This window comes from Denticeps clupeoides, chromosome 2 (genome assembly GCF_900700375.1).
Source record: "Denticeps clupeoides chromosome 2, fDenClu1.1, whole genome shotgun sequence".
In the NCBI taxonomy this organism is placed as follows: domain Eukaryota; kingdom Metazoa; phylum Chordata; class Actinopteri; order Clupeiformes; family Denticipitidae; genus Denticeps; species Denticeps clupeoides.
The window spans coordinates 31,132,344-31,147,688 of NC_041708.1; the positions used below are offsets into that span (position 1 = coordinate 31,132,344).

At 43.7% G+C, this 15,345-nt stretch overlaps 1 protein-coding gene across 3 annotated transcripts in view; it reads right to left on the reverse strand.

Moving 5' to 3' along the window:
• Nucleotides 1-15,345, reverse strand: part of col11a1a (collagen, type XI, alpha 1a) — a 66,241-nt gene that overhangs the window by 18,913 nt on the left and 31,983 nt on the right. For all 3 annotated transcript variants that reach the window (XM_028959214.1, XM_028959231.1, XM_028959223.1), the window contains 19 exons: nt 15,073-15,117; nt 14,575-14,628; nt 13,439-13,483; nt 13,167-13,220; nt 13,021-13,065; nt 11,402-11,455; nt 11,099-11,206; nt 10,929-10,982; nt 9,061-9,114; nt 8,221-8,265; nt 8,049-8,102; nt 7,903-7,947; nt 6,772-6,825; nt 6,633-6,686; nt 3,990-4,043; nt 3,791-3,898; nt 2,895-2,984; nt 1,749-1,802; nt 129-236 (listed from right to left, as the gene is read on the reverse strand). In XM_028959214.1, coding sequence (XP_028815047.1) covers nt 129-236; nt 1,749-1,802; nt 2,895-2,984; nt 3,791-3,898; nt 3,990-4,043; nt 6,633-6,686; nt 6,772-6,825; nt 7,903-7,947; nt 8,049-8,102; nt 8,221-8,265; nt 9,061-9,114; nt 10,929-10,982; nt 11,099-11,206; nt 11,402-11,455; nt 13,021-13,065; nt 13,167-13,220; nt 13,439-13,483; nt 14,575-14,628; nt 15,073-15,117 — 1,179 coding nt within the window. The remainder of the gene's footprint in view (nt 1-128; nt 237-1,748; nt 1,803-2,894; nt 2,985-3,790; nt 3,899-3,989; nt 4,044-6,632; nt 6,687-6,771; nt 6,826-7,902; nt 7,948-8,048; nt 8,103-8,220; nt 8,266-9,060; nt 9,115-10,928; nt 10,983-11,098; nt 11,207-11,401; nt 11,456-13,020; nt 13,066-13,166; nt 13,221-13,438; nt 13,484-14,574; nt 14,629-15,072; nt 15,118-15,345) is intronic.

A 15,345-nucleotide genomic window follows, 5' to 3' on the forward strand; every position in this document is an offset into this window, starting at 1 on the left:
TGTTGCCTAGGTAGATAGGTAGATCAGTGTCACTGCCACACTGTCTAAATAGCACATTTTAAAACACACATAAACAAAACATATTTTTAGTTATAGAACTGCTGAATCAGCAGGATTTAGGTACTCACAGGGCCACCCTTCTCTCCAGCAGGTCCTGGTGGTCCTTGAGGTCCAGGCCGTCCAGACTGACCGATTGGGCCGGCAGGTCCAGCAGCACCTCTTTCACCTGGGGAGCCCTACAGTGTGGCATGGGCTGTTAATTCTCCAGGCCTGGCTTTACTACATCTACGCTATGAACTCAACATCTTACATCTGTGGTCTAGACAAAAAAATACTCAATAGTTTATGCCTAACCCATCTTCATACGACTCTACATCCAACAATTTGCCTATTAAATTATATACTTTATCCTGCAGGGCAAATAACCTGAAGTACATTGTTTTTCCCTTCCCAATTAAGACATTAATTCGACAACGTGCTCCATGAACCTTGTTTTTTCAGAAACACCCGTGCTGAGAATTATCTGCCGGGGAGGCTCTCTTCAGAAGAACAGGCCACCTGATACAGGTACTGTGTGACGCTCATTCATATTGCATTCCCAGTCATGCTCTCTGGCTCTCTCAGCGTCCAACAGCCATCTTTCAGCAAGAGACAATTAACTCTGGCCCGGCTGCACAGGAAGTGGATCCTTTCCAAAGCCTGAGTGGCCCAGGCAGACAGTGTTAATCTAACCCAAAGGGGACGGATGATTGCAAGAGACTGGATGAGACCCTCCAAGGGGCTCTTCTGTTGTCTCTCCGGGAAAGAGCGGATTCCGTTTGTGTCTGAGTGCCTCTGTTTCGCCTACCTGTCGAGTTCAGCGAATGCAAAGGCAAAAGCACCATCGCCTCCAGCACTTGCCATTGGGGTTGTTGGTGTCTGTTTACAGTCGCAGGCAATGAAAAAAGCTACTACATCATGGCACCATGATAAATTATTCAAACACTGGCACAATCAACCAATGTCAGGTGCGCCTTCCCCCTTCTTCAGCATCTCTCAAACAAATGTGAGTTTCATGCAATGCCATATTTCTAAAGTGTGCACGCATCTTCATTCCGATGCAAATGTGTTTTTTTTTTTATCTTGGGAGTCCAGCAGAATTGAAATGCCACCCCATGAAACTTTCGTCATCAATTCTAATCCCACATTATGCTGTCAGCTCTAAAAAAAACAGCAATTATGAGATGACAAAAGTTATCTGCTGTACTTAAGAGAAATGAATCCATCAAAGAAGCAGATTGTCATTTTAATCCAGTAAGGCCTAGAAGACGTTCCAGTTCCATCGTTGTCCTGTTAAATCTGGCTTGGCAGCTTGGGTGTGAAATGTCGAGAGGCAGTAATTATGATCCCGGACCCCTGAATCGATCATGATAAACTCGTGCAGATAGTAGCATGCTTTCAGAAGATTCAAACTGCCCCCTCGTGTTCAAAACGAGAAACTGCAGGCTCAGTTTTGAACCATTTCATCCAGCCGTGAAAAGATTTCAGTGACCCTGAACATGACTGCGGGGTTTATTCAGAGCCAAGGAGCTCTCCTTCCTGATGCTCCACTGCCCAGTCTGTGTTTATAACACCACCTCCTAAAGGCCTTCGTAAATCAGAGCTTCTCAGTTTGATCAGTTTCATGTTTGGACCCCAAAGAAATTATCATTTTTTTGAAGGCGCAGTTTTATTTTAGCGATGGGAAACCATGGCAACAGAATACTTACAACTGGACCAGGAGGACCCTGTGGACCCTCTCCTCCTTTCAAACCAGCAGAACCCTGAAGAGGGAAAAAAAAGAGAGACGGATGAGTGATGTGCAATTATACAGCACCTAGGGTCCAAACTTCTGACACATCGCCAGCTGCACTTGTCATCCCTCCATCTTGATATGTGTGTTTTCCAGACCTGCCTCTGTTCTCTTTATATCATATCATATTTTCTGTAGAATCAGGGTATTATTATTTTTTTACAATTACGAATGATTAGAACACTGTTTTAAAGTCAAAGGAGCCCGTCTTGTGCCAACATTGCAAAAGCACACTACACTGCACAATTAAAAAAAGAAGAAATGATAAGATAGAACTGAACTATACTTAATATCTGCTCTTATGACTGACTTGGAGAAAACTCCACTGTGCTACTGTGCTTACAGCAGGTAGGCGTGATGGTCGCAGTCTGGCAGGTGGGTCTGTCCATTCACTCTGTACACACCTTACAGTAAAAAGGACCTGTAGGCGTTTGTGCATGCCTTTGACAACCAGAAAGCCCACCAGACAGACAGAGAAAGTGGCACTGTTTTGCAGAGGTTTTTGTCTGTTCGTGTATGTCTGTGGCGTGTGTGCACGCATACACAATTCCCTTCTTCTGAAGACTCCGGGCGCACATGACTCTCTCTCTCAGTAATGACAGTGTCGGGCGTCTGGAGGAAGGCAAATTGCACCAGCGGAAAACAATCAGTCCTCAGCCTGACTGCACCACCCTGACCTTGGGCTCGGCGCTCCCGACAGCCGAAAAGCCCCTTGTTTCCAACTCCTACAGCTCTCCGCCCACTTAAATAGTTTGTCAGCGCAGCAACACACACCTATGACCCTGTGACATCAGAAAGAGGCACATAACGCGAATGCATCCTCTTCTGGCCGTGCATCTCAAGAAGTGAGAACTAGGGTGAATTAATAGAGAAATGCCTAATGTCACCATCCTGCCAAGGTTGCGTCACAGTAATGTCATTTATTTAAATGCTAACTGGGTTGTCTGAACCATCACTGTGCAATTATGAATGCCTATAGACAGCAGTTGTCCTGCTGTGAAATCCATTCTGCTGGCTTAGCCTGGTAGTTGCTATGGAGGCTGCTCAGTGCTGGCCATCTTACCGTAGACCCAGGAAGACCTCTCTCTCCTGGGAACCCTCTCAGACCTGGTGGACCATCTTTACCAGAAACCCCAGCAGGACCAGGATCGCCCTAGAGGTGGAAATGGACAGCGAATTAACACGCACCGTACAGCAAGCAAGGCCTTGGATTCTATTTCGATCTGTTAAATCACCGCCTCTCCTTAAGGAATTTGATCAATACGTAAATAATTAATTGAGTCTGAAAAAAGTAGTAGACTGCATTTTAACGATTCTTTAACAGTCTTAAACGCAATTTGCCATCTGCAGTTAAACATGCCTTCTGAGGCATAAGACCAGCTTTAAAAAAAAAAAAAAAAAAAAAGGCAGAGCTGAGTTCAGAAATGGAACGCTTTATATCAGCCCAGTCACATCTAGGAGAAATTGGCTTTTTTTTTTTTCTTCTGTCGCAGAAAAAAAGGTAAAGGTGGATAAATCTCTAAATGGCATTTTTGCCTGGTAAAGGGCTCATGAAGCAGACGGCGGATTAAATCAGCAAGTCGCTGTTTTAACGTCTGCCCATCTGTTATCTGAGGCATCGCGGGGAACAGGCTGAGGCTGGGGGAGGGTGGGGGGTTGACTGCGTGGGGCTCGTCATTGATTGGCACACGGCCTGAGGTTAGACTGCCCGGCTGATTGAACTGTCTCTGAGCAGAGAGATGGAGAAATTGAGAATAATGTAGAAAGGTAGAGCTTTTTCCCCAGTCTCACTGGAATTCCTCATTCCATACCAAATGACATTACAGGTGAGAGACATGTTGTTCGTGGGGTCGGTAATGTTCCTTTAAAAAACATCTTGCACCAAATTGGTTACTTTGCTTTTCTTTTGCAATCTAAAGGTTGAGAATAGAGAATCTGAAAACAGAATATTTATGTTACCTTAGCGCCCTCTTTTCCAGCAGCACCTGGAAGTCCCTGTTCTCCAGGTGGACCTGGGGGTCCAGGATGACCTCTTTCACCGATTGGCCCAGTCTCTCCAGTGGGTCCCTGTCAGACCGTGACAGACAGATCTCTAAATGTGATGTAAAACTCATGTTTGGGTCTTAATACTTGACTAACTACTAAATATTCACTTTACCTGTGGGCCAACAACACCCCCTGGTCCAGGCGGGCCTGTCTTTCCTTGGAAACCCTGAGGATCCGATTGAACAGTTAATTTTCACTCAGAGCAAACAAAATAAACTAACAAAAAACTTGCTTTATAGGCTGCTCCATCATGGCTGAAGTCAATTATCATTATGTCTCATCTGTCCACTGATCAATAATCATTTCTCTACCATAGTTTGTTTATTGCTGTGTGCTACAAGGATTAGAAGCTCAATCACTAAGCTACTATGCGCTAGGGGGAACAGTGGAGAATGAGCAGATATTGATTCTCACATAGGAAACAGGACTGTAAACTCTGCCTCTAACATGACAAATCAGCAAACATGCACAGCACATGCATTTCAATATAAATCTATAACAATAAAATGTCAAATAAAAAAAAACATTTATACATTACTTTTTATAATAAATAATGTATGATAATATTTGCTGAATGTTTATCTGTAAAGTGAATGCTTGTAAATAATAATTACTTTTTGTAATTAATCATTTATTTTAGTGTTTGCTGTAAGGTTTATCTGTAAAGTGAATACCTGTAAATTAGTTAAGGTATGATAGTTGCAACTTTACCAAATGAATGAAATGAATAAATAAAGAAATAAATGCTACTTTTGTAGGCATTTATCTACTCATGCTTACTTACCACCTCACCACCTAGTGGTAAGAGGAGGTATCACATGGCCCTCAGGGCAAATATGAACCTCTTTAGGAGAACTTAAGGTTGGCTGAAATAATCAGGTTAGTTGTGCACAGCAGATAAATTGGCAGCAAGTGACTGGCCTACTGAGATGAAGCTACTTCTGGCAACAAACATGGAAATAGGACAAACTAAAAAAAATACAAAATTGGGGCCGCAGGGAAAATCAGGACTGCAAACTTTCCAAAAAAAGGTCTGCGTCAGGCTGCATTTAGAAGGACAAAGTCTTTTTCTGAAAAACTGCAATCTTCTGAAGAACAGAATCAGAATGCTGCTGATTCAGTGAAGAGCCTCACACATTGTCAGAAGGCTCAGGAGTTCTCTGTCTTAGCTACTTAGGTTATCCAGTCAACTGAGATATCTTGCTATCTTCCCCAGCTAAAAGAAAAGACACCATGAACACAGCAAATCCGTGGAAATGTACACAACCAAAGCAACGGTTGGGGCTCAGGAATTAACTGAGGGTGACATAACCAATGATTCCTCTATCTTGATGGCAATAGCATTTATAGGACAACTTTTCAAATGGCAGATGAGTCAGCTTCGACGTCTGAAATCTCTCAGCACACCACAGACGCAGCAAAGGTGGTACCTGTTACTATTTATTAAATGCAAATTGATTTGTGCAGGTTATGGTCCATAAATCACGGCCAGAGAGATTAGAAGCATCGAACCTGCACATGAGAACGCATCCTCCTGTCTAACCTTCAACATTTACAAATTATGCTGACGAGTGTTTTATGCACCGGCTCTGAATCCGTTCTCAATATTTTAAGATCGCCTGACTCTCCCCATGGTTATAAATCGGACATTATTCACAACCTAACGAAGCTCCTTATTGATGTTAATGGGAGCTGGAGAGCGGGCGGCGGTGAGCCAATGCTAATGTGTCACTTGGGAAGGGAAGCAAATGACAAGAAGGCCTTAAGTCTGACTTGGCTCTCCTAGGCTTTTAGCAAGTTTATTGGTCCTCAAGGGTGATCAGATCAATGTGAAGCATGCGGACCATGGCTAGGCTGAAGACCAGAGCTTTGCTTTGACCGCAGAGATCACAGGAGAGTGCATTATGTCAGGATAATTGTTGAGCATGTCTCTGATCTCAGATGGCTTTGATTGCTTTCGTCCATGTTCCACAGAATTGAACCACCTCACATCAGTTGCAAACATTTCTGGTAACCTGGCGAAGCACCTGACCTTTCAGTTTACATATTTAAAGCTCACATTCCCAAAGTTCTCAGCTGATGCGAGTAGTGCGCTAGTGTGTCACCATGCAAGACGGTGTGGTGGAGCAAAGTAAACCGATTTTCCGTGTGTGTGTATGTTTTTATACTCGTCTGAGTTTGTGGATACACCCCCACTCACATGCCAACTCCTGTCTGATTCGCTCAGATGCTCAGACATGAGATGTCCAGGGCTCTGCTCTGGTGACCAGTGAGTGTGGGTTGTGATTTTAAAGGAGGTTCAAGCCGAGCATCTGGCTGCGATGGTGGCATTTATCTTGCATTCTTTAAATGAGACAAATGGCCACAGCGCAGCCAGATGGAGCTGGAAAGCTACAGAGAGTTTAATCTAACATCTGATTGGATTCTTCTGTCCGTCACCTCCCTCAGCTTCCTGGCCCCGTACCTTCGAATGACTGCGGTTTGCATAATGCGCTGTGTATGTGTGTGTGTGTGTGTGTGTGTGTGTTAAAATAGAACATTAGAGAGCTGCCAGACACCTGGGCCACTCAACTGGTGTAAGCGTGCGTGGACTCAGCGAGACAAAACCAGCCGGGTGTGAAAATTGCAGCGTGTTCATTAGATGAGAATGTGTCCGGCACGTTCCCACACCCGGCCGCAACTGTCTGGCTGAGCCCACTGGCCGAGTTCACCCACGTGTGTGCCAGCTCAGAGCCGAGCGCATAGATGCACTGACCGTCTCTCCACGCTGGCCAGGGTGTCCAGGCAACCCATCCTTTCCAGGCGGTCCCTACAAACAGCACACAGGCAAGTAGCAGTTTACTCATAATATGAAAAACATCAATCTAAAAAATCCAAATTTGAAAAGCACTTACAGGGGGGCCCTTTGGTCCAGAGAACCCAACTGGGCCCTGGGGTCCTTGAGGTCCCTGGAAAAGACACGAGAAATCGATAAGACACTCAGAAGCCAAAAGTCTTTTCTTTTTGAGAGATGCATTGTCTTAAGGCACAAGCAAACTACTTATTATACAAGAAGCTTTCAGTGAAACATGCATCCTTTAGGGTCAAAATCCAAATTTTGCAAAGCAGAAGCTAAAACTTGGCAAACCACCTTTTTCAACTCCTCTACTACACCCTCAGGCATTGACCTTGTCTGACATGAGGGCCATCACAGGTTAGGAACAAGATGCGACCTCAGAATCATCTACTGTTGTGTGGATTTCAATGTCGGTGAGGCGAAAGCAGACAAAAATATAAAATTGTGTCTCGACAACGTGATTAGCATGCAGGATGAGCAGAGCCATTGAGAGACGTATCTGTGCCGCTGAAGGAATACAAAACGTTACAAGCGCATTACACTACATGCAATTAATATACTTCCAGAATTTCACTGATTGACCAGCTATTTTAATATTTTTAAAAGGACCTATTAATGATCGTTTTTAGCTAGTTCGATTAACATTTTTTCATATGACAAGCTAAAACAATCTACCTGCATGGTTTTCCTCCTAGCAGAGTTCCCGGGGTTTTTCAAATGATCAAAAATAAAAAGTGCGCCAAAAAATGTAGGGTTTGCTTGGTTGCAAGTAACTATTTCCTCAATCCAAGAAGAGGATTCAGTGACGATGAATTCAAAATGCAGCTGTTAGCCCATAAATGTTGAATATAAAACTCCAGCTCTGGAGAGGGGAATATGTAGCCCTTGGAACACAACTGGTTTCAAATCGTTGTTGCCCCTTCCCCAGGAAGACCAAAGGAGAGCGGTGACACGAAAGAATGATCAATCAAACAATCTCCAAACTATTTTTGATGTCTGGGACTATGTCTGCTAGTTAATGTCTCCTGCAGTGGACACACAGAGATGAAATGATAGCTCCGTGACAACTTGCAGGGCTCCCATGGTGCACCTTTCTCCTTGGTGGGCTTTCAGCCAACATTATTAGATGCTGGAGTGATCCAGACAACCTTTTTTTTTTTTAAGTTGCGTTATGTTGTGGTGGACTTACTCTCTCGCCAGGCGGGCCAGGTGGACCATCATTGCCCGCTGTGCCCTGAGAGATAGAGAGAAAGAGAAAAACTGTTAGCCTTCAACTAACAAAAATTACACCACCAAACTACTACATTTGCTGCAGAAGAAGTCCGACATGCTTACCTTAGGACCTGGCTTTCCTGTAGGACCCCTGGCACCCCGAGCACCACGTGGGCCCTGTTAATCACATAACATAAGAAACACACAAAGAGGTCAGTTCCTGTACCACCGGAACAAACCGGGCTTTGACCTCAGGCAGGAACCCTGTAGGACCACTCAGTAGTAGAACACATACCGTTGGACCTCGTTGCCCCCTTGGACCTGGTTTGCCTGCCACGCCCTTTGGAAGAAAGAAACAAAATATTAACAACCAGAGTGCATGCCAAGCCGATTTGCCTTGTGTGTTTCAAAACAGAGAAGAAGCCAATGGAAGTTGGCAGCGAGGTCTTTCTGCTGCGGATTATTACGCTTTGTCATTTAAGTTGGCAAATGCCATGTAAACTGCACACTTTCACGGACATCCACACCCAGCAATGCACCCAAGATAAGAAAAAACAACAAAATTACGCTCTCATACGCACATGCACACTCTGCCCTTTTACTTGTGTCTTTGAAAGTTTGCATGGGAACCACTGGAGTGTGTGCTGGTTTGACATTTTGAAGATTAACATTTTGGCAGAACCACTGTTTTTGTAACTTTTATAAAAAAAGCCTTTATTTTAAATTCATATTTGAAATTATTCTAAATACAGCATACAATATAAATAACAATATATGAATTCAAAATCTACTATAGCTACTACTAAAATACTATTAATACTACTAATAATAGTATCATTAACTAATGATAACAACAGAAATGCTCTTTGTTTGTAACCATGGGCATAATTTACATAATTTGAATGAACAGCTAGACAGTGGTGCCTGCCTGCTGCATCACTCAATAGCAACTGTTCACTACCAAGTGCACTATGACAGTATTTCCCGTCTCTTGGGCACAGAGTTTGTTTGTCCCCCCTTTTGCATTATAAATCCATCTATAATGGGAATCAATTTGTCTTTGTGTTCGTTATGACGCGATGTGCATCTCATACTAACATGGTATAGACAGCGAGTGCAAGAGAAACCATCTTACCCTGCCTCCTTTCTCTCCGTTGGCTCCAGGGAACCCCGGGAAGCCGGTCGAACCCTATGTGGATCAAAGAGGAGGACTTGAGAGGAAGGAAGAGTGGGGCGCCTTGAGAGACATGCTAATGAGAAATGATTTCTGAAAAGTTCTGCTTACTGACTGTCGAAAGCTATTAGCGTCTACGGCCTGTGCTATGGCTTCATTGCCGCTACGACAATGAAGGTCTTTCTCTAATGTGCGCCTGTGAATTTAGCCGGACGAATAACAAATTTCAAAGCATGTCTGGAGAGTCTTGAGATGAATGAGGTGATCCTAGGTCATCAGCCACCCTCCATTGTTTAAAAAAAAAAAATAGAATCATTACATGGGGAAACAATATCATGGGAGCTTTGTATGGGGTCCAATATGAACGTCTCATGCAGCGGAAACAGATCATTATTCATGAAGGAGACAAACGACTGTGTTGTTGCCAGTGGGGGACGGCAGGAAACAATGGACATCATTTAACTTGTGTAAACAAGCTCCACACGCAAAATACAAGCAATCAGACTTTAACACCAAGGATTCGTAATAAGACTCGCTCTCATTCGCATGGTCTCAATGGAGCATTGACTTAAAACAGCTAACCCGTGCAGCTGAGGCCCACTGGTATAATAGGCGTTGGGAAGAGAAGAATCAATACAATGCTTTTTTTTTTTTATTTTAAGATCTGGATATTTAGCAGACCATCACCTGGTTTTCAGCAGGACAGAGATAGTTTGGCGCACTGTTACAAGAAAATCTGCAGGCTAAATGCTACGCATTTGACAGATGGCAAATAAAGAGCCTTCATTAACACATCATCAATCTCCTCAAGGGGTGTGGGGTCACCACTCTGACTGGTAGCCATTCCTTCTTGTAGAGTGCGCACACACAAGCACACACAATATATATATATAAATGACGGAATTAATTACTTTAATGGCTGTGGATATAATGTCAGTCTTATAATACCTGATGCCGTTTCATGTACAACTTGTGAGTTTTTTACAACTACCTGAGTTTGTTCCTGTATGTGTGATGAAGCTGCATTATAACAGAGCCTGGTGTGTTGCAACTGACCTTTTAGAGCAGTTTGAGCTTGTCTGTCAGCATCTTCTATGTTCCTGGGAAGTGTTAAAGCTAAATTTCATGTTGCCTCGTTTATCTGTATTCATTTTGGAAACCACAGAAGATGTTTCCAACCTCTGTCCCCTCTGTCTCTGTGTAAATGCACTTTCTAGTGTGCACCCATGTGTTCTGGGTTGTTGTTGAGTGTGTATGTGGTGGTCTGTATATTCAGTAGTCTGGGAGTGTCTGTGTGTGTGTGTGTGTGTCTTGTTCCTTACACGTAGAAGTTCATGTGAAGGTCTTGCTGAGAGATAGATGACAGCCCGCAGCTGATGAGCACACACCGTTGTGCTCACCGACTGATGTGTGTGTGTGTCTGTGTGTGTGTGTGTGTGTGAAAGCTAGAAAAAGAAAATGCAGTATTCAAGCTGATGAAAGGTTGTGTGCCCCAACACCAAAGTACTGGCACTCTGCTCTGTGTGTGTGTGTGTGTGTGTGTGTGGGGGGGTAATAGTGTGTGTTTCTGTGTGTGTGTGTGTGTGTGTGTGTGTGCTGAACTGATGAAAGGCTGCCGACACCACAACGCCCCCAGTCCTTCTCCTCAGAGAAAGCCTGACTTGGATCTTCAACGACCCGCTGACACACACATACACACACTAACCAGTTGCTAATAAAGCCCCTTCCTAAGACACCATTATGCATTATTCAGCCGCGGCAGTGTGGTACACCATGTTGATAAGCTGAGTTTTGGCGTGTTACTTCTGAGCCAATAGCCTCGCACACACCTTTGGTCCTTGTCTTCCAGGGTAGCCTGGCAATCCTGGAACTCCAAGTTTGCCCTAGAAAAGAAACAAACAACACTTTGTCACCTCAGAGTCACAAAAGTTTCTTGGAGACTAACATGTAGATGAGTGTTTGTCTAAAACAAAGCTTTGTTCAGTTCAATCAGTCTTACCTTCTCTCCAGCAAGACCAAGGGGGCCAGATTCACCATTCGGGCCTGCACGACCTTTAGGTCCCTCTGGACCGTCCTCTCCTCTGGGTCCAGCCAGACCAAGCTCTCCCTGCAGGGACACAGGTCAGCATATTAAATGCATGTACTTTGAAGACATATGTTTTATAGAATGTGTTCTTCAAAGTACATGAAAACATATGAATTTATGAATGAATATGATTATATATGCATGCAACATGAATATGATTATGAATATGATTATGTTTTGTGCTGGCACTTCCTATGAAAGTATTGCTTTACCTACCCTGTCACCTTTGAGCCCCATATCACCTTTGAAGCCAGGGAAACCATCCTCACCCTAAAATAAGAGGCAAAACGCTTTTATCAAAGGTGTGTGTAAGGATTTAGCAATGACAGGAACATATTGCAGGGATGCTTTACATTTTTGACGAGAGTGTGTCTTATGAGTGTTTATTTTCTCTACTTGTCATTAGTTTAAAAAAAAAAAACGAACAAAAACAAAATCCAAAGATGTAAAGAAAGCCGAATATTTTATGGCTGCACAATATAGGCCAGTGCCACAAGCCAGAATGTTCTCAATATTACACCCGTTCTTTATTTACTAGCAATGACAATTTGATGCTAATCATTGCATCGCAGCCATCATCATAGAGACCTTAATCAATTCGTTCAACTGGCAAATTCAAGACACTGTACCACTACGAACCATCTCCCTGTGCTCAGCCACTGTCTTTTTTTTAGCATGAGTTCCAACCTATGTGGCTTCAGTAAAATACATTACACACATTACACACAGCGAAAGGAAAAGTCTCAGTGTTGAGGTGCCATGCCAGATTTACAGTACACCCCACCCTCACAAGCTGTAAGTGGTTCCTTCTTTATCTGATGCATGTTTAATAATTCGAGGACCATTGAGATGCGTTTTCTATCAAGCCATTCTGTGGGATCTCTGCCTAACACACAGTAAGGAGGAGAGGTGTCACAAAATCAGATAGAGTTTTCCCCCAAAGCTGTGGAGGTAGAATAACCTTCAATTCTTCAGCCGATGGCCAATGCATTTTCTTTTACATTTACATTTACAGCATTTATCAGACGCCCTTATCCAGAGCGACTTACAATCAGTAGTTACAGGGATAGTCTCCCTGGAGCAACTTAGGCTTAAGTGTCTTGCTCAGGGACACAATGGTAGAAAGTGGGATTTGAACCTGGGTCTTCTTGTTCATAGGTGAGTGTGTTACCCACTAGGCTACTAGCACCATATGCAGCATACGGCTCTACCCCACGTCATCTCTGGACCCTCACTTTCTACCTTATCTCCTCAGTCCTCTCTTGCTCTCATATGGCCCTCTACTCTGGGTTGTGAAACCAGCTTCAGTCCACTGACAGGTGACAAGAGAAGAGCAAATCCAAGGTCCGCCCTACAGCATATGGGCATGGAGAGAATGAGTTGCTCAGAGGGTCTGTTCTCGCCCCCTGCCACCCCCACCATTTTATGGTCTGGTCTTCCTGCCCTGAGGGCCTGAGCCGTCTTTTGTGTTGTACCCTGTTTCAGTTGCCTTACACATCCCAAACGGAGCCAGAGGAGCTTTGGCTCTGTCCGTTGTAGCAGCCTCTGGCCGATAACGACCGACTTCCCCTCCTTTACCTCCTGTGCATGTAGCTTTGGGGTGTATTTACAGCTCATTTCCCGCCTCTCCCTATACGTACCTGCCCCATTGTTTAGTATTCTGTGTGCATTAACCTGGGTCTGATAATCCATTGACGCCTCTTTACTTTCAGTTTGGGCCTCAACATTCTAATTAGTGTTCACACTTGTGCCATTATTTTAATAACATAGATTATTACATTATTGGATTAATTACAAAAAAATGTTCTTTTGCCTAAATTACATCAAAACTGTACCTTTTCGCCCTTGCCTCCCTTCAATCCACGGACACCATCAGCACCCTATAAGAGGAAGAGCACATCATGACAGCTCCGGGATGGAAATACACTTCTCATCAGCTATAGAAACGGTGAGAGATCATGCAGTGTGCTTTAAAATGTACCTTGACACCACGGGGGCCAGGATAACCGATAGGACCCTGAGGACCGGCTGAACCCTTCGGACAGATGCAAGAAGCAGTAAGCATTCAGCGGCAGGATCTGAGAGTGTTTTTCAGTCACCTTCGACTCTCACCTTAATGCATTTTTTCATTATCCACATAAACAAGGTTCCATTTACAACGCTCATTGTTATGCATTATGTTTTCCATATGCATGTAATTATCTAAGTCAGAATACTTAATAAGCAGGTCTTCATTGATCTAATGATACACACCAAAGCTCCTTTCTCTCCAGGTGGACCCTCTTTGCCTGGATGACCCTGTAAGACAGAAGGGCTAAAATAAGTGACTCGGATCGCCTCAACGTCTCTCAGCAACATGAAGAGTGTGCATCTAAAGTGACGTTTCCTCGCTCCATTATGTAAATTCTGGTGACACTGAACCTGTTGTCCATGAAAGCCCACATCTGTGAATGAGTGAATTTTTACGAGTCTATTTTATACTGGTACTCACTGTGAGCTACTTTATCTGACTTGCAATAATGTTTTAGGTCTTTTAAATGATTCCTTTATAGAGGTATAAATAATTATTAAGATAATTAAAGTGAAACATAAGCCAGGCTTTATGAGAATCCATTGATGTGTAATAACTCCTTTTGCCATGAATTATGGCTGCAGTGAATATTTATCACATTGCTGCCATCTCCTGTTTTGAGAGGTGGCAGTACGAGTGGCAGATTTTGGTATATAAGCAGCCATAGCTCCAGGCGCTGACAGCATTTTTTCCGACCCGCGGTGAGGGACCTTTCACTCGCACACCTGGCAGCTCAGTTAACAGCACAGTGGCTGTCAGCCGCTCTGCACTGTAAATCACCGCACCCACCGCCGTGGCCCACAGCAGAGTCGAGTTCGGCTCGGCCTACAGCACTTCAAAGTAGACGGGGTGCTGCGGCTCTGTAGCTTTATTACAGAAGATTTGTGTTGTTAAGTGTTATTAGGACGGTTGTTATAATATTATAATACCTTTATTAAGAGCTAATTTCCATCATATCGACCCCAATGTGACGAATTCACAGAAACATGATCCCAGTTGTATCAATAGTGAAAGTGAAGTGATTGTCATTGTGAAACAGAGCACAGCACATGGTGCACACAACAAAATATATCCTCTGCTTTTAACCATCACCATTGGTGGGCAGCACAAAATGCACCTGTGGACGGTACTTTGCTCAGTGACACCTCAATGGCATCTTGGCAACCTTCTGATTACGGGTTTGTTTCTTTACCCGGAAGGAACTATTACTAACTATTTTACAAAAATTGATGCTGTCAAATTATTGTTATTAATATTTGCATTTTCATGTATGGCAATGTAAGCAGCACATAGCACACAGGCAGGCAGCCCAACTCACCGGAGGCCCATCAGAGCCGGGTAAACCAGGCAGTCCCGACCGTCCCTGGGGTCCCTACACATCAAGAATGGGAAGGAAGAATGGCTCAGGTTATAGGTCAGACTTTTGCAAACAAATAAAAATGGAAAGCGGGTGGGGGAGGAAAAGTGGAAACATTAATTCGCTGTCCTTGTAGTCGGCTCTCAGAGGAATTATATTTATTTTTTATATTTGTTTTTCTCACCGGGATGATGTCAATGTGTGAGATGTGTGAGACAAATGCTGTGAGTGTGTTCTACTTCTGCTGTGTATTTTTGAGGTTCGTTCTCTGGGGTGTGCCATGTTAGTGTCAATCTATCTGTCTGTCTGTCTATCTGACTGTCTGTCTGTCTGTCATTCTTTCTTTGGTGGTTTTCTTTCTTTCTTCAAAAGCCTGCAGCTCCCTCGGTCCTTACAAAAAACCTTGAAAGTAAGTGAAAGGGAAAAAAAAGGTTTGTGCTGTAAAGCTGAGAAACTCACTTTTTCACCGGGTGGTCCGATGGGGCCCTGAGGACCAGGAAGACCCTGAGCAAGGAAGAGAAACAGACAGGTTTAAGATTTGGTTGCCATAGCACCAGGGAAGCCTGCTGGGAGGGCATGCTGGGAATGGTTCAAGACATGTGCCAACCAGAGGGGCTAATAGTGGGCTTGGGCTAATGATGGTGTACGAGCGGGAAGAATAAAACTGGCTGGACTGTATGAAAAAAAATATATATATGTGTGTGTGTGTGTGTATATATATATATATATGTG